Genomic DNA, 18,868 nt, shown 5'->3' on the forward strand with positions numbered 1-18,868 from the left:
TCGCAGCAGCCAAATTAAAATTCACTGCACATGGCACTGAAATGTAAATATCCTGCCTTTGCGAGGATGAGCTGGCCTCCTTCTCCGCGCTCTAATCGGCTTTGAAAAGACGGTGCAAAGTGCTCAGGAATAATGCTTGTGCTGTGTGATAAAACAGGCAGCTTTTATTATAAACCTACAATAGTCGAGCCATGTTTGAAAAAGAACTCAAATATAAGCTGTGCGCATTTTGTTCCCCACACTGAGAACAAATGACTCTCATTCAGGACGCAACAGTTTTCTCACACAATCTCTCTCGTCTTATCATTTGTGTTTTTGTCTTATCATCCCCCAGAACAACCCTGATGTGTCTGGAAGCTGTAGATTGATATGCGTATTTAACAAAGTAGGTTTTGAAATAGAGATCATAAAAAAATCCTTATCTGTGCGATTCAATTTTTAGACCCATCTGGCCTTATCTGTTTCATAAAACTACACCCATGGATGGTGTGTTTACCAGAGAGGCTCCGTGTAGGCTGTCAATCACAGTAATCCAGTCAAACGTGTTGATTTACATACAGTCATGAGGGGATGTGCTTTTGAAGTTGATCGTGAAGGCTTTTTTTTTTTTTTTTTTTTTTTAACAGTCTGGCGGCTTTTAATATGACAGATTCTTACAGCTGTGTGCTCGAATAAAAAAAAAGTCCTGTGGTCGTAACTTAAATTTAGATTCTATGAACGTCGAATTTCGTTCAGGAGGTATCAGTTAATGTCCCTCGCTTGGCTGGTCCCTCACATTCATTGCTCCGGTGCTCTCTGCTAATCCTCACGAGTACACGGCCCTTCTACGTGCCCTGAGGGGAGTAATCTCTCTCCTCATACAACCAGAAAAAGTTGGAGAATGTGGAGAAAAACGAGCGCCCGGGGCCTCCAATTCAGATGGGTTAAGATTGGTCTTGTTCCAGAGGTTGTGAACGCTCTCGCAGACACAAGTGAATTTCCATTTGAGTGCCTCCTGTCCCAGAAACTAGCCAGAGGTGTCCCAAATGATCTGACCTGCACCCCCCCTCATTTGTCTACATTAACTTTGCATGTGTGGTCCATCCAATAATAAGTGGGGCAGATTTATATTTAGCCGCGCCTGCAATGACTTTGAAAAACAGGGTGACTCTTGTCTTCAGACCCGGGTCAGCCTCCTAGCTCCGGGCTCTTGTTCGTCTCGATAATTTCGAGCCGTATTTTTAATTTTTATATTAATCAAGTTTATTACCAATATTGAACCGCCTCTTTGTCCTCAGTTGGGTTACAATCGAGCTCTATGTGGCGTTTTCTGTCTCCAAAATGTAATAAAAGCCTGTCTGAGGTGTTTACTGCCTTTTACAAAAGCAAGACAAGAGATCATAAAAAATACTTACGTCCCGTTTTCATTCCGCCCCCGGCAAACAGCACTAATTTCTGTGGGTGGGGGACGATAATAGCACTGTCAAAGAGTTTTATACGTAGCTGAACTCAAAGTCTTGTTCTAATTATGTTAAGCATTAAAGCAACTAAGTGGTTGTCAAAACTGCACAGTAATAAGATGGCCTAAATTAAACACTGTCTTTCCATTTTAGTATGGACTTTGAAGCAGCTTGCAGGGATAAACACAAGCCTTGATATTAATTGCACCTTTAGTTGTAAAATCAATGTCAATTACACCGCACTGCTTTATTGTGACCCAGAGTAGTTACCTAACCTTTCACTTTGGAGACGTTGCAGCCAACTGTGGCGCTTTAACCCTCAGGATAAGTCAATTGCACGGCAACAGGTTTGTGACAGTAAAATTAAAGGTCTTTCCAAAGTGCTGCTAATGAAAATGAAGCCCCGGAGCCCCCCGAGTGACCAGTCACAAAGAATATGAACATAAAACTCTATGGTGAAGCCTTGAGGGGGACGGCTATTACGCTCAGCCTTCAGCGCCGCTGTTTCACTGACACTCATCACAATATATTGATTGTAACATAAAACGAAAGCCGAGTAATGAAAGAATGACAGACTTTAAAGCACTTCTTCGATTTGTTCTTCACGTAATTAGTTCTTAGTAACTTCAAAGTTTTACTATCAGCTCTTCTTTTATCACCTGATTGGAATGACTGACGAAGAGAAAAAAGACTTGAAACTTCTGAAGGCTGTTTGACATTAAAAAGTAATATGTGGTCAGCGTGTTACCAGATAGAAAACATACCTGCATTGAAAATACAAGGGGCTTCGTTGGAGGGGGCGTGTTCAGGGTTTTTCCACAGAATTTCAAACCATTTGGAGCATTTCGACCAGCTGGAACCCCAGAAATGCAGGTTTTCCTTGATCGGAAGTGGGCATGTCATATTCTACAGGTTGTTGTTGTACCTGAGCTGGTACATTCGATATCACTGAGGCTTAAAGAATGCTGAGTGGTACTAGTTCAAGAACAAACTAATTTGCTGGAAAAGGTGATGGGAAATGAGATTTAACCTGGTAGATGCATTACGTTTAAGGCTTATCAGATGCCTTAACACTGTAAATATACTCTGATAGGGTGAGAACAGACGTCACAACTCTGGAAAGGTTATCAGCGACAATCATTTTATCCTCTATGCCTGAAAACAGGTTAAAAAAAGCAGAAATGCTTGTTCATGTCACAAAGGGAAAAATAATGCATGTATTTAATTCTCCTTCGCAGCACTTTTCCACATGTCAACGTATATGTACGTACATGTCACAATACAATGCAGAAGAAGTAGGGCCAGACTTTTCTTTTTTGCCCAACAAGCCTGCATCAATTGTCTTGTACTACAGCTCATGATTTGTATTGTTCTGTCTGCCTGTTTGTGTATTTGTTGATCAGTTTTATGTATTTTTAAGTTTTATGCCACGTCCGTATACAAATAAACAGTAAATCAATTATTTCAAAGCCCTCTGCGATGGCATCTTTTGCTGTTTCAATCTCATTGGAACTCAGGAAGGTTCTACATATTCTCCCCCACATGGTTATCTATATGAACAAGGCCTCACTGTGCTGCAGGAGCAGCTGAGATGCTCAGCGTAATCTCTTTGTTTTGCTTGCCTGGCAAATCAAGCCCACAACGGGTGCTGTCTGGGAAAAAGGGACACAGCCATGTGTTTTTTCAGCGGCAACCTATATTTTCAAACCAATCTCAAGCAAAACAATTCTCAGCTGTCCTGCAAAGACAACAGTTTGTTTAGTGTTTACTTGATGGTTTTGTCACTTTGTTTTTTCGCACTTGGCGAGAGTTTGAGTGTAGAGAACGATGAATAAAATGTTTCATTCTTCAAATTGTTGTTTCGTTTGAAGGCCAGGGGAAAGCACCCAGTCAGTAGTTGGGCCTTCTTGCAAAAATGATGTCAGTTTCCGAGAAGATACTGTAAATTATGCCTTATGAAATATAATTGTTATATGTATAATCGTTCATAACAGGTGACGAACACCTGATGTGATATCACTTCAGCTGTGGCCAGAAGGTTTAGCCACATTCAGTAGAGAACCAGCAGGTTTCTGCACCACCTGAATCAGTGTTGAATTACCTTTTGAAAGTGAACTGTTACAAGGCCAATTCCAGTCCATTTTTATTGACAGAAATGTTTGAGGATTTTCACACATAAATGCCACTGACAATATTGGGCATGTTGAAATAGAGACAGAGGGTGTACGTGGCCAACGGCAGAAAAATTATGAGGCTTCGCATCTGCTTTGTGCGAACAAGACACAATATCACGTTGCAGCGAGGGTAAACCGATTTTTTGTTAAAGTTATTTCTGCAGGTAAGACTTTGAAACAGCTCATAGCCAAGTTGGAAATATCTGTTCGGACTATATATTTACAAAACAACATTTAGTCGAGTATTACAGAAGTTTAGAGGCAAGTTAACACATACACGGCAGAGACTGTATTTTTAACCCAGAGAAAGAGGAAGCAGCCGCAGCAGAGCTGGTGAGTAAGCTTGTTTGGGGTCATTAAATTGCTTATGGACAAATGTTGCCATGGATACAAAATTTGACCGTATCCTGTAATTATCTGTATGTAAGACCACTTCCTAAAACACACACGTTATTGAAGGTGATCCTTCCAAAGCTGTTGTTGATGCACAGTGTGGAGCTTTTTTCACCCCGCTGTTGGCCACCTTTACGTCCCACTATGACAAAGTGCCAAGGCTGCAGGTCTGCATATTTTCCGCCACCATATGTGGACAAAGAAAGGTGGCAGCGGGTGAGGAGATAGATGGGGAAGGGAAGGTGATGGACACAGGTAGCTTGGCACAGCTCAGAGCCCCCCATCCACCTGGCATTAGTCACCATTGTCTCGCTCCGCGTTTTCCTGGCACAGCCTTTGATTGAACTGGCGGTGAGGTGAGGATTTGGCATAGGGAGGGTTTTACCTCCGTGATAACAATAGGCCACAGGCGGGGGGAGGTGGCTGTTTGTGTCGTTCATTGTGGAACGGGATTGTCTAATGGAGGTTCACTGTGCATTGTGCGAGGTTTCTGGAAAGGGATTTGCGGTTTGTAAAAGGGCATCTGAGCCCCGCTGCTCGGTTTGGCTAATCAATTCCGCGTCCTCGCTGGGCTGTCCCACAATTGTCCTCGTACAGTATGAGGCAGTTTCTCTTTACTGGAGGATCTAATTGACACAGTTTTTATAGCATACAGGGAGAAAGATATACCCATTATTTCTAGTGCTGTTTTAAAGGACAAAAAAAAAAAAAGTATTTTCATTGCAGGCACGCCTCGACACCCCTAATCATGACCGGGGTGCCCTGTACGGTGCAGAGCACAGGCTCCCGCCCTGACAGATTATCCGGTGTGAATGTTTGGGAATGATAATGAGATCAAAACACCTCACTAAGCTGGGAAGAGAGGGTGGAGACTGGAGAGGGAGAGGGAGTGAGGGAAAGCAGGCAGGGGAGAGGGTGAGCGATAGCTGCGATAAATTGCAGAAGCAGAACCACTTGAGCATAAAATTAGATTTTACAAATGTGTTGTTACCTGACAGTCCTCTGACAGAGGAGATATCACAACATTATAGGGCTGCATGAGTACTACTAATCGTATCAAATAAATAAGAATGCCTCTCAGCTGTGATGGAGCTGGGTGGAGATTCAATGTGGACAGTGAGTTAGAGGGAGAAATAACATAATTAAAACAGCCTCTCTCATTATGGACTCAAACATTAGAAGCCCAAATTCAATTTATATGATAATATATTATGCTCTGTGAAAGCTGTACACATTACGACACATTTGTCTAAATGCGGTGACACTTTTATCATCGTCTGTGGCTGTTGATCCCACGTTTTGAAGAAAACCTAACCGTTTGTCAGTGATCTTTCTCTTCATGATGTGCATTTCTGTTACTATCCCATAATGTTTATAACATGGTACAGAACAGACTGAGACTATTCTACAATTACTTGATATTTGGCAGGCTTGAACCTGCATCACCTACCGCTTGACGTTTCTCTTGCTATCCATTACAGATATGTGATTGTTTTATGATAAGAATATCTCTGCTTTGGCTCCTGTGATACAGTCAAACTAGCTGAAGATACACTAATGCCTTCAGCGGATAGAAAGAAATAAGTTATACAAATGACAAAACAAACACTTACTGTATGCATAACACGTCAAAGTAAGAACTATGAACAGTCGTTCTACATAATGGATCGCTATGAGGCAGAGTATTCGAGGAAACAATTCTCCGGCACATTATTGGTGGAACAAATAGTAAGTTAAATACATCATTAAGAGAACAATGAATCCGTCTGAATGACGAATGGAAGCTCTAATTCCAGTCGGCTTAGCAGAGAGACAGTGTGTGTGTGAGAGACAAGCCACTGAGGCAAGCTTTATCTGTGCTGCAAGAAGAAACTGTGCATGTGTGTGTGTATGTGTGTGTGTGTGTGTGTGTGTGTGTGTGTGTGTGTGTGTGTGTGTGTGTGTGTGTGTGTGTGTGTGTGTGTGTGTGTGTGTGTGTGAGAACCCGCTGCAAATCTATTGCACCATGAATAAATATACAGTGGGTTTTATTCCCCCAGGTGATAAATCTACGGGGGAAATATTTCACCTGATGTTTATTGCTTGAGATTTCAAAAAGATAATGGTGGTTATATCTGTTTCAGTGCGATGGTCTTCACACTAATAGCGTCAATAATCATCTGTTGTAAGGCACTTTTATGTCACAGTTGGTTTCATGTTTTATCAAGCAGTTAATATCGCATTTGGAATAAGTTTTTCCACATATAAGACCACAAATTATTTTTTTTATTTGGACCAGAAGCCACTTTTTCACACTGGGAGGGGACTGAAGCCCTCTTGATAGATTTGTGTTGACACGCTTTAAAAACTAAACTGAATGTTGTGTTCTTTATAATAATAATAGTTAAATTGCTTTAATTAGTGCCATCATCGAGCAGTCTGTCAAATATGAGGTTAAAGTGGCTGCTGAATGTGTTTATACTCAAGTCTTCACAAAAGGGAGCTCATGGATAATAAATGGATTGTATGGTTGAAATGTAAATTCTTGGTGAAGTTGTTGTTGATACAGTATATTCCTTGCCAGAATTCTGGTGCAGAATATCTCGGTGATCAATTCAATGTCAAGTTAATAAATATTAATTGCCTAATAACAAAAAGTCAAGCGACATATAACCCATCCCCTCACTGCCATGGTTCAAGTTGCTGATACGGAGGGTCATTTGTCAGGGCTAATCTGATTCAAAAATTTGAATATTCCTGGTGCGGTCGGCTCATTTGACCATCAGCCTTGTAAAATACAATTTTAGCTAAATGAGCAGCTACATTATATCAATGGAATTTATAGTTATATATTTATTAAATCCAAATACACAACATTAAACTGATGGAAACCGATAGGACTGTGAGGTATTATGAGAGACAGTTATTTTTAAATGATTAGAGAAGAGTATCACATGTTGTGAGCAGAATCTGGCAGTATTGTTGCCGTATGTTCCCACGCCTGGTGTCATCTGAATGTGGCACTATTAAAGCATAATTACTATGCAAGAGAACACAAATCCCCATGTAGTAACAAGTCTGGATATAACAGGTCAGTTCTTTTTACAGGGATTAAAGGGCATTAATTAGAGCTTAAAATAATGTCAGTGCTGACTGACTAGAATGAAGGATGCACATAGCTGCTACTTAACAGCCGGCTTTATTCTTCGATCCATGTTGATTTTATTGTTTAAGCTATTTAAGTCTTTGGTTAACACATGTAACATAATCATCCTTAATACAAAAGTCATCTGGACTTTTATTTTAACTTGATCTCCTCAGAAAAACTGATTCATTAACAACAAGAATAGTCTCCTTTTGATCCTAAAAAACACATCGAAGTTAAATCTTTCAACATTTAACATTTTAAACAAAACCTATTCCATGTTCATTTGTTAATATCATCTGTCAATAAGCCTACATGGTGCTGTCACAGCCTGCCTTGTGCATGGCTCCGATACAAGATGAGCAGTCCTTTACACTGTTCATAGTGAGCTGTGTTATTTGCAATGAACATGTGTGCAAACATTAGCGTGTCAGCATCACAGACCCGTCAGTTGCCATCACCCTTATCACACTTTTCACCAATATCAACAGTAGAGACGTTTATAATCCGACAGTTAACGTCTCTTTTTAGGCCAATAAACACAGCCTGTTGTGGAGGATGGAGCCAACTATAGACATTAGCGAGAGTAGCATGTGGAACGCTAATTCACTATTCTATACCACACTCACATAGAGTATACTGTATGATGTAGTGGCTTTAGCGGTAGCAACATGAGTCAAATTTGCATATTTTTCTTCCCATAGACAGTGTTACGTGAAGCCCAGCAGCAGCACTTCTATGGCTTGGATGGACATGAAGCTACATTAGAAAATATCAGGTTGTTAACTGCCAAGATGCATTTTGGCATCACCTAGATTTAATCTTTGTTTTGTGTTTTGCTAACAGAAGTAAACCAAATCAATTTGGTTTAAATTTTGGATGAATTCAGCGACTCCAGCACTGTGTTTTTCTAGTAAACTGCAAGGCTGAACAAGTTTTTAAATCAGACCTCTGACCGGCTTATTCCTCTATGGCAACGAAGGCCGAGGCTCATGGGCAGTGTGGTACTTGAACCCGTCCATCATGGCAAAATGACAAAACATGATTTCTCAGAAACGAAGTTTAGAGCTGCGATGACTGCTCCATGAAGATTAGTCAATCGAAAGAAAATTAATGCCGAACTCTTTCTTTACTGGATTAATCATTTCAGTTGATCTTCAAGCTAAAATGTAAAACATTCGGTGGTTCCAGCTTCTTAAATGTAAGGATTTGCTGCCTCTCTTTGTCATTTATGACAACAAACGAAGAGTCTCTGTGTTTTGGACTGTTGGTTGTACCAAAGAAGCTGAGCTGAGAGATGAGCTTCTTTCACAATTCATCGGTTGATTGTGAAAATAATCACCAGATTAATCGATAATGAAAACTAGAATGGCACTGAGTAGAGCACATACTGCCGTCAAAGCCAAACAGTCCCATTTATGCTCACTCGTAGATGCCTGATTTTTACATACATATACATATATCATTCCCTGAAAAGAAAAAAAAAAAATGTCAAAAACGACTATTTTGCAATATTAAAAAAAGTGACTAACATCCCGGATCTGCTCCAAAAGTTAATGGAGTCTATTCTGGGCTAAGACCCATCCTCCATCCAAATTACGTGGGAACCCGTCCAGTAGTTTTTGTGTAAACCTGCTGACAAACCAACAAACTTAAAACATAACTTGGGAGAGGCAATAATCCTTAGTTGCAGTCCTACTATTGCCATTTCTCTAATGTGAAGATTTAAACATTGTTTTGTTGAGATTTTAAATAATAAGTTTTCAGACCTTCTGCTAGAGTGAAAAACTATCCATTCATCAATGCTCCTTTCTTCCCGATAAGGGCTACAGGGTGATTGGTGCATTGGGAGAAAGAGAGCGAAACACACTGAACCGGTCACTGATCGTTTGCATGGCTGACAGACAGACGGACACATTCACACCAACACCTACGGGGAATTTTAGAGACCCAGTTTCACCTGACCTGCATGCGTTTGATCCGTGGAAACAAGCAGTGGGGGGAGGGGGGACCCGAGCGAACATGGGGAGAAGAACCACAGCTAAGATCAAACCCAGAACCTTCTTGCTGTGAGGTGACTTTGCTAACTAATGAGCCAACATGCTGCCAGACACCCTTAATTAAGCAGCACCGTTAATTTCCTCTCATGATACTTATCATTGATTAAATGTAACAGATTCCCGGCCTGACTTTTTTTTTTACAAAATGGTACAAAATGCAGCACTGGCCAGCTCAGCCAATGGTCTTGGTATTGTATAACAGTTAGTCCCAAGTGTTGTGTTGTTACCCGTAATTATGGAGGAACATATTCTTCCCGACATTGGCTGCATTTCCACAGTGTTCGTGCTGGTTTGTGTGCGTGTGCTTTGTGCTGGTCATTGTTTGCTGCCATCATTGTGAAACTGAGTGCTGTTGCACATCCAGGGAGACAGGAAGCTATTCATGGGGAGATTGGGAATCCCACCAGTGAAAAGAAAGTACAAAAGAGCAACACTCAGAAATGCAGTGGGCGAGCACACACGTATCCAAGAGCATAATGAGCTAGTTTCATTGTTTGGGCCTGTGCAATGGTTTGTCTGGCAGCAAGGATTTTGTTTTAACAAGCTCAATGTATTATACAATTGAGGGCAATAAAAATAAAATATGTATGTATTACTCCATTTACCTTTCTATCTACCTGGTGGGTCATGGATCTATGTTGTATCAGAGCATTATCTTCAAAATCTATATTGTATTTATTAGGGCTGAGCTGAATAGTTTGAAGATTCAACGCTTTATTCGTAACATTGACATGAATTTTTCTCCCATGTCCAATCATTCTGTTTAAACACAGTATTTCTGCACAGTTGCATACAAATATTAGGCTACAAAACTGCTTGTAGAATTGAATGAATAGAAGTGGTTGCTGCGATTGTTTCCGACTTTTTTTGGCTCAAACATTTCCAACCACTCCAGAAAGTCCAACAGTAAATATGTATTGGAAAAAAAGAGTCATTTTCAAAATTCAGAACTTGTTTTGTTCTGCTTCAATCCATATTTTTGCAAAAACAACATTTTCACTGCAGTCAAAAACCTGTTTGCTCCCCCACTTGCCACACACAAAAGGAGGCACGCGCCAGTATTAACAAGCAGAGCCCGACCAATACTCAGTTTTTGGGGCTGATGCCGATGCCAATACTGGGGGGTAAAAAATTCTGTGTTTATCAAACATTTGTGACAAAGATATGTAACAGAGGCAGGATATTTAGCAGTTTAACAACAAACTCAATTGTATAAAATCACTTGATTTTTGAATCTCATTCCCAACTCTGAATTGGACCTTCAACCTAACTAAGAATTAAATAATTACAAATCATCCCATTATTAATAAATGGCAAATTTATAGTTAATTCAACAGTGGAAACAGTGGAATGCTTTATAAAGCATTTATTAACCAACTGTAAAGGTTATACCATGTATCTGCAAAATACCATCAGTTCCATACCAACAACAACAATTCATGTCAACAGGAAGCTGATCTAATAATAAAGACTTTTAATCTGATGAATCACATTGTGGAATTTTATTTTATTTTGTTTTTATTTTTATTTTTTTTAGGGTGATGATGTCATACAATCTGCCAAAAGACAGTTAAAGATTCACTCGAAATCCTCATGGAAGCTTAGATTAAAAAAATAAATAAATAAAAAACACAACATCCCTAGTATTTATATGTAGATTATTATTTTCTATTAACTTTAAGTTAGAGCTATGAAAAAGTATCTATTTATTATTCAGTGAATCCCATTTGTTGCAAAATCAACCTCATTTATAACCCTCCAAAATATAAGGTTAAGAAGGACAAGTGAGGGAATAAAATGATTTCCAGTGTTGTTGTGAAGCTGGTTCTAACTGCAAGTAAGGTCAGATTCTTGCTTGGTGGAAAATAACAGAAAGGTCATTGATCTCGCCTGTCTTCTGCACAAATTTCATGTTCTACAAGGGCAACGCATGGTATCACATTACCAGCCTCAGTGGTAAAAAAAAAAAAAAAAAAAAAATAAAGCAGATACCAAAAATTGACCTCGCCTTGCTTTTAAATTGCGTGTACTGCATTTAGTTTACACAGATTGTTGGAAAGGAGGAAATGAAAAACAGTCAGCTGTTTAAACCACGAAGTGAGGAAAAGCTTCCTATTCCTTGAGACAGTGGGTGCTTATCTGGCAATCTTAGGCTTGTGCTGTAGTGTGATTGTTGTAAAAAAAAATAAAAATTCCCATAAACGCCTGTTTGTTTGCAGTGCATTACAAATAAATATGACTTTTTTCAATCTCAGATTTAAGCCCAGACAGTTGGACAACAACACATTAGATCCTACCACAGTGTAGCTTTGAGATCAAGCTGCATTAAACGCTGCCCACGTTCATTTCAGATAAAGAATTAATTCAGGTAATTAAAGAAATATGTGATGTGTTTCTCCGGTTGAATTAAGTCCATACGAGTCAGACAGTAGCCAGAAAATCTCTTCACAGTTGTCTCGTTTCATCAGAAAGTCAGTATGTGTGAAGTAAAGAAGAACATGGAGTTGTTAAATTAAAATAAGCAATGTTAAAACCGGATAATGTATAACTTTAATATTATGTTGTAAAAGTCATCAAACCAAAACACAAAAATAGCAAAAACAACCCTGACATCAGTCTATTTTAATGTGGCTTTGTTTTGGCAGACTGTCATTCTGTCACTCAGATCACGCTCTTTGAAGTCTGTAAATGCAGGAGATGTTAAAAATAAGTGTTTTCAGTGGAACCCTGATGATTCCATCCTAACCAGCTAAGCTGGCTCTCAGGCAGTCTGCCACTACATAACAGCAGAGGTGGGCTTATGCTTGTGCACTTGCCCACGTTGTTTGCGGGTACATAACATGTCGAGCTTTCATGCTACAACATGGATTTTTGCAAGGGCATGTACAGCTGAAACGTGAAAACTCTGATTTTGACTCGCCACAGCATGTCTCTGTCAGTTCCTTAAGGCCTTGCAGACCCAGACTCTGCACTCACAGCTTCTGTTTGAGGATAAAAATTCAGCTTGATTTTCATTCACACCACACAGATTACCAAAGGCTTTCATTTGCATGCAGGCCAAATATTTTATTGATGTATAATTTATTAGCTTAAATAATATCACTTTTGCTCTTGTAATTGCAATTTTGGTCACATTTACTTGAACTGTTTTTAGCTATTACTTTGTAGTAGGTTAAATGCTTGCATATATCCTGTCTTTGTACTTCCTTGATGCCTTTGATTTGTGTGACTAGATCTGCAAATCTAGGAGGCTTAATGTGGAAACCGACTTGTAGGGTTGGGCCGACAGATGATGACATCATCCATCGCCGATGGCTGATAGGAGTTCTTGGTCTTAGAGACGTAACGTTAAGGCACTGAGCAGCAACAGAGATATTTCCATTTTCTCTCCCACATGTCACAATGTCCCATTTATTGTTTTCTTACTTAACCTGCCCAGTAAGGTGAACACAAGATGAAGGGTTACATTAACGGCAGCCGTGTTATTTTCTGTGGGCCGTTATTAGTGTGTTTCTTTCAGTCATACCGTTGTTATTTGAGTTTTCTTAGCATAGCTACCTCAGTATAACTAGCCGGCTAGCTTCTGAGGCTGAATACAGCTATGTTACGGACATCTGGTGCACGAATGAAGACCCTTTTAAATCAACACGGGGTATATGTCGGTGGTGATGGGAGAGAGACATTCAGAGGTTGCAGAGTGATGTCATCGTCCATCACAATGCCTCACTGTGGACATCGTCATTTGCCGATTTGGTAGACATCGAGGAACCTTACGCCCTTGCGTTTCCAAGTCGTCTTATTGTTGAAGCCGCAGTCGCAAAGGCAACTGGATCATTTCCATTTTACCTTGGAGTAGCAACTACCAAAAACACAGGACAAAATTGTGAGCGTATCCATTGATTAAGACATGAAAGCAGGCAGAACCTTTCATGTCTCCATGCCAGCCTGACCCGATACCCAGTCCAGTCCAGATTGCGTGCCTGGTGGCAGACAGAATAGCACAGTAAAAGCAAGGATTATAGGGAACCAGTCTAAGAGTCGATGGTGTCATAATTCTACTTCCAGTTTAACAAACGTGATAAAACATGTGGGTGCCATTAAAATATCAGTGGGATAAGGTTTACCAGCTACAGAAGTCTGAATCCAGTAAAAAAAATCCTGTAAAACCAGCGGTACGGATTTGTAGGTGAGGAAAAAGGGAAATTCTGCACAATGCTGTCGCAGTTTAACATTAACAACCAGTCGTCCTTACTGTCTGTTAATATTTCTATTTAGTCCGGATGACCTGGTTTCTGCAGTTTTCCTGTTGAATGCGAGTTGTCATCTCCTCACATACATCAGTCTGTGGCTTCCCGAACGCAGCTGATTCACAAAGTCCTCAAAGGACAAATTATGGAAACAGCTGCAATTAGTGGCTGATTTATATATTGTGGTAGGACCTTGGAGACTAATTAAAGGCCTCTGTGTTCTCGTCTATCGGAGACATGCTAATTTGAAGCCTTTTGACTGAGATTCACAAGAACAAGTCTGAAATTCATGCATCTCAATTTGCGTCCGCTGCAATAACGAACACTCAGTGTAGTTGTTAAAATGTTGACTTGTAAACACATTCTATAATATTCCAATCTCTGCATCATTAGAGTGAATTTCTGTTTGATGCCGAAAAGAAACTGCTTATCCCTTATTCGATGGAGTTGCAGGAGGCTCTTGTACATTAAGCCCCGCTACCGTGCTCATGGCAGAATTCCGAAAACGGCAAAGCAAATTATCCGCAGGGTTTTTCCTCCCAAGGAGCAGGTTTCTCCCCCGTTTATTAAATTTGTTAAAGTGCTTCTGAGCAATGCACATTTTATCCTCTTAACAGTCAAATTACTATATACTCCAGCAATTACTTAATGTACTCTAATGAGATTTCCCCGCGAAATGGAAGGATTCATTTATTTTAATGTGACGCATTCCACTGGGCGGTTTATGCATCACGTCCCCCCTTCGCAATCCGGGGAGGCTTTGAGTCATAAATAGTAAGATGAGCTTGGCTTCCAGGATTGCCACTCTGCCCACAGCGGCAGCAGATATGTGATTCTGTGATCCAGGCACTCGAGGTCTGTTCGGGGGGCATCATCAGGTCACAGGTGGTATTTTGGGGCTGAGCTCTGTGCAGCCAGGTTTGCTCTAGGATTAGTGCAATAACACCAGACTGGCAGGCGGTAAATGTGGGCTAGGCCATAGGAGTGCAAAATTAAAGACTCCAAAACACTAAAATGAAATTAAAGAAATTGTTTCATGCTCTTTAAATCCCATTGGGACAAATTAAATTCAAGCTTTTTTGCATTTCTATGTGCCCTTTTATTGTATGATAATGGTAATAGTATGCATATGAAACCGGTAATTGTTTTGGATTATGCATTGGCTGGTGAACTGCACCTAATTCAACATTTTTTAGGATTATTTCAAGCGGAAGTATTTCAGTCCTCCAACTGAAGGCATTAAATATCAATGTTGCAGTGAACTGTTGTCAAAGCTCTTATCCTATAACAAAATTAAATAATTAATAAATTGATCAACCAGACGATGTATTTATGTCAATTATTAAGCAAAAATGCAGAACATTTCCCACTTCTTAACTGGAGTATTTGCTGCTTTTCTCTTTAATAGTTCATTAAAATAAACCCTAAAAATGAGAAAATAAGTCCTAAAAGCTGGCGATTTATAAAAGCTTGTTTCGGGTCAAAATGGACGTTGACTGAAACTGGACCAAGAAATGTACCTCATCCAACCAACAAGATGCATCAGTTGAATACTAAATCATTTGGAAACACGTTGGAGTGATGATGGCTGAGGGGGTGAAAATGATTAGTCACTTTCAAATGCACTTCGACACAGTAAATCCGATCAAAAATTGCCATTAAAGTCTTAGTTTTTCTGACAGAGTGGAGGCCGAGATGGAGACTGAAACTGATGATCAGTTCCTAAAGAGAGATCTGAGTCAAAATGAGCTTTAACACGCACTAACAGGCAGCAGAAATGACTTTAAAGATATCTTATACGGTGATTTTCAGAAATGTGATCTCAATGCAGGGAGAGCGGGTTTCAAAATGTTTTCTCTATAGCTCAAATGACGCCCATTAAAGTTAAACTTAAGTTGAGACATTTGGAACTTTTGATGACAGGGAACTTTTTCTTCCAGAATTGACAGGGAGATGGCAGAGACATTTTGCTTTGTTATTGAAATGGATAATATGATGAGAGTGGAGGTGGAGGAGCCAATCTCCCCATAAGCTGATGTTCCTACAGGCGTCTTTTAAGAAGCTGTCTAAACTGTCTTCTTAAAGGCTGCAGCTGAGCCACAGAGGGACTTTGTTGTCTTACAGTTGACAGAACATGTTTGTTACTTTACCAATTATACACAAATAGGGGGACTTAGACTATTTTAATGTTAGATACCGAGGACATGACAGTGAAATATTGCCAAAGAGAAGGTGCTTTGACTTTGCAACAATCTGTGTTAAAGCGAAACAAAAATAACTGGATTTTTGTACAGTAAATGATAGATCATATCTAAATGGGTTCTCCAGCGATTGAGCATTGCACTTCCATGACAAGAGACATTACAGGAAATCAAACAGTGGCCAATACATCTGGATTCGTAGGCCATGTCTACACAAACACATTTTTGGAGCCAATGACTTATCGTTTTTCAAATGCTCCGTTTTACATGTACATACACAATACAGAGTTTTGAAAAATATGCACTTTAGAAGGCGTTTTTAATTTTTTAAATCTCTGTTTAAGTGACCTAAAACATTGTTTGTGTGTAAATAAGAGAGCAAAATGCTCAGAAAAAAATATTGTTTTGCATATTATCCTTGTATGTGTGGACAAGGCCTTCCTCCCCAATGTGGAATAAGCTTAAAAAAAACTAGCATCACTTTGTTGACCCCCCATCTGATGAATATAAACTTCTATGAAAGGGTCACTATAAGAAATTCAAACTCAGAACTGTGATATTTACGATATTAATGAGGTGATAATACAAACTCAGAAATATGAATATTTTCCACAACTGAATAAACAAACTGTATTTCAGAGGAAAATAAGGTCCCCAGAACACTGTTTGAAGCTAGAAAGGTGGCAGGGTCCGCCACATATAAACAAAGGAAAACAATATGAAATTATGTAGTCCTTTAAGGTCAGTTTGTTTATTCAGTTTATTCAGTCATGAAAATGAAGAGAGTTTGTTTATTTAGTTTGTTTAAAGTAATAATCTCAATGACATCATCATTCATTTCTCAGCCCTTTGAAAGCACCTTTTAAAAACTACAGAAGACAATATACGACTGTTTTGAAAAGTTGAGTAGTCTTCTCCAAAACAATTAAACTGATGTAAATAAAATGTGTGGTATTCCTCGTTAAGTAACCTAATTTTAATTTACATTATGCCATTTTGATTGTTCAAGTGTTACCGTCTGTCCTGTGGGCCCAATATATCCCCATTTCAACTATTGAAAAAAAAAAAGTTTTTCATCTGCACTTTGTGCAGCACTGATGGTCTGATACACCACCAGATCAAGCAAAACTCTACTTTGATGTGCATATAGACATGTTTTGTAAGTTTTGAGCAGTGGTCCGGCCCATCTGAAAAAAAAGAGGAAAAATCCTTTGAATTTTATGTAAAAGAAGAGTGCCGAAGTCCTGTTATCTGCTCCACAGATGTGGTATTCTGGTGAAATAAAAGGGCATCTTAATGGAGAGACAAGAGTCTGAGATATTCTGCTGCCCTGATGGAACACACACACACACGCTCTTTAAATCCATGATGGCTTTAGACTTCAAAGCTCATTGGTTTTTTCTACATTCCCTGAAAATGGAGAGGGTCGCTCCATGTTTGCTGAGCAAATTTAATATCTTGTGTACTGTGCACTCGTCCCCCTAAGTGCAAATGCCTCTCAAACTTTTTCTCCATTCAGCCCTACCTGGAATTGTGTCTGTGTTTCTCCTTTTGCTTGTGATTATGTTTGAGACTAATTGTCTTGGGCCTTACGTCTCTTTCTCTTCTGTTTTTCAGGTGGGATTTTCGAACAAATAGAGGGACCTGTTCCACTCACTTCAGTTGTTAGCGCTGAGGAGCTTGCCTTCAAATTTGCTGTCAATAACATAAACAGAAACAGGACTTTGTTGCCAAACACAACACTAACATATGACATACAGAGGATTAATATCTTCGACAGCTTTGAGGCGTCAAGAAAAGGTGAGTGGCTAGTTCTGTGTTTATACAAGGGTGTGATTACAGTGTGGAGGAAGACGAGAAGCTGGTCAGTCAAAAAGATATCTGTGTATTAGTTTGATGAGGATTGTTTTTGGCTCACAAATGAAAATCTTGAATTCAGTTGGATAAACCTTAGACATCCAATATGTAAAAAAAACCCTATAATTATCAACAGAATATAAGGAAATAACAGTTTTGATGTTATATTGTCTAGGTATTCTATTACAGACATTTAATAAAGCTCGCATAACTAAGGAGAAACTGTGCTAAATGGCTGAAAACGTGGATACTACAGCTAACATGTCTCTTCTCATACACTGAAACACCTAGCTATACAGCCAATCTAAGTGATTTCTTTCACGGATGGGCTCCAACGCCATTTGAACATGCTTAGTCAATGTCAATGTTGTGCACTCTGCAAGAACTAGGGCCACATAGTATAATCCTAACCCTAACCCAGCTAGCCCTGGCCCATACAGGTCCAAAGCTCCTGTGCTGGCAGTGTAAACACCAGTACACCCCTGGTCCCCTAGCTCCTAGTCCTTACTGCTAGCTGTGCGGCTAACTGCGCTAACTAGCTAACAGCAGTTAGCAGTTACTCTGGTCATATGCTGCCTCTATTTGTTTGAAGTACAAATTCCACAGGTGGCCAATTCTTACATATTGCACCTTTTAAGTATTTGTGACTAAGCTTTCCTCTCTTGCTCTCCTCTAGCTTGTGACCAGTTGTCTTTAGGTGTGGTTGCAATATTTGGGCCCTCACATAGTTCATCGTCAAATGCTGTGCAGTCCATCTGCAACGCGTTGGAAGTGCCGCATGTCCAGGTGCGATGGAAACATCACCCCATGGACAACAGGGACAGCTTTTATGCCAATTTATACCCGGATTATTCTTCACTAAGCTATGCTATCCTGGATCTGGTGCAGTTTCTCAAATGGAAAACAGCCACTGTCGTATATGATGACAGCACAGGTGACTATAATATAATGTATATTTCATTGTCACTGCATTTTCAGTGTGACACTGTTGGCTCTGCCTTCATTTGTGCTGTTTTTCCTCTTTAGGTCTGATAAGACTACAGGAGCTGATCATGGCCCCGTCAAGGTACAACATCCGGCTAAAGATTCGTCAGCTTCCTCTCGACTCGCAGGACACGAGACCCCTCCTCAAAGAGATGAAGAGAGGCCGGGAGTTCCGCATCATTTTTGACTGCAATCACCAGATGGCTGCACAGATTCTCAAACAGGTCAGTGAGAGTCCTACAGAGTGTGGCATCAACTCCTCCTGGTTGGACAAATCACATGGTTGATTCTTATCAGACTTGTTATGAATGAAAATGTGATGGCTTGGACTTGGCAGTGGCTAGGTGGGAGAAGAGTAGCAGCAGAAGGAGTGTCAGCAGGGATGCGGG

General features: G+C 39.9%; 2 protein-coding genes across 2 annotated transcripts in view; one reads left to right on the forward strand and one right to left on the reverse strand.

Annotated features, from left to right (window-relative positions):
• The window catches only part of zc3h12aa (zinc finger CCCH-type containing 12Aa), a 339,114-nt gene that overhangs the window by 177,685 nt on the left and 142,561 nt on the right, over positions 1 to 18,868 (reverse strand). The window lies entirely within an intron of this gene.
• The window catches only part of grik3 (glutamate ionotropic receptor kainate type subunit 3), a 105,546-nt gene that overhangs the window by 43,098 nt on the left and 43,580 nt on the right, over positions 1 to 18,868 (forward strand). Inside the window, exons 2-4 of the mRNA XM_073485219.1 lie at positions 17,256 to 17,438; positions 18,172 to 18,429; positions 18,522 to 18,703. Coding sequence (XP_073341320.1) covers positions 17,256 to 17,438; positions 18,172 to 18,429; positions 18,522 to 18,703 — 623 coding nt within the window. The remainder of the gene's footprint in view (positions 1 to 17,255; positions 17,439 to 18,171; positions 18,430 to 18,521; positions 18,704 to 18,868) is intronic.

The sequence above is a fragment of the Pagrus major genome, chromosome 17 (assembly GCF_040436345.1).
Source record: "Pagrus major chromosome 17, Pma_NU_1.0".
NCBI lineage: Eukaryota > Metazoa > Chordata > Actinopteri > Spariformes > Sparidae > Pagrus > Pagrus major.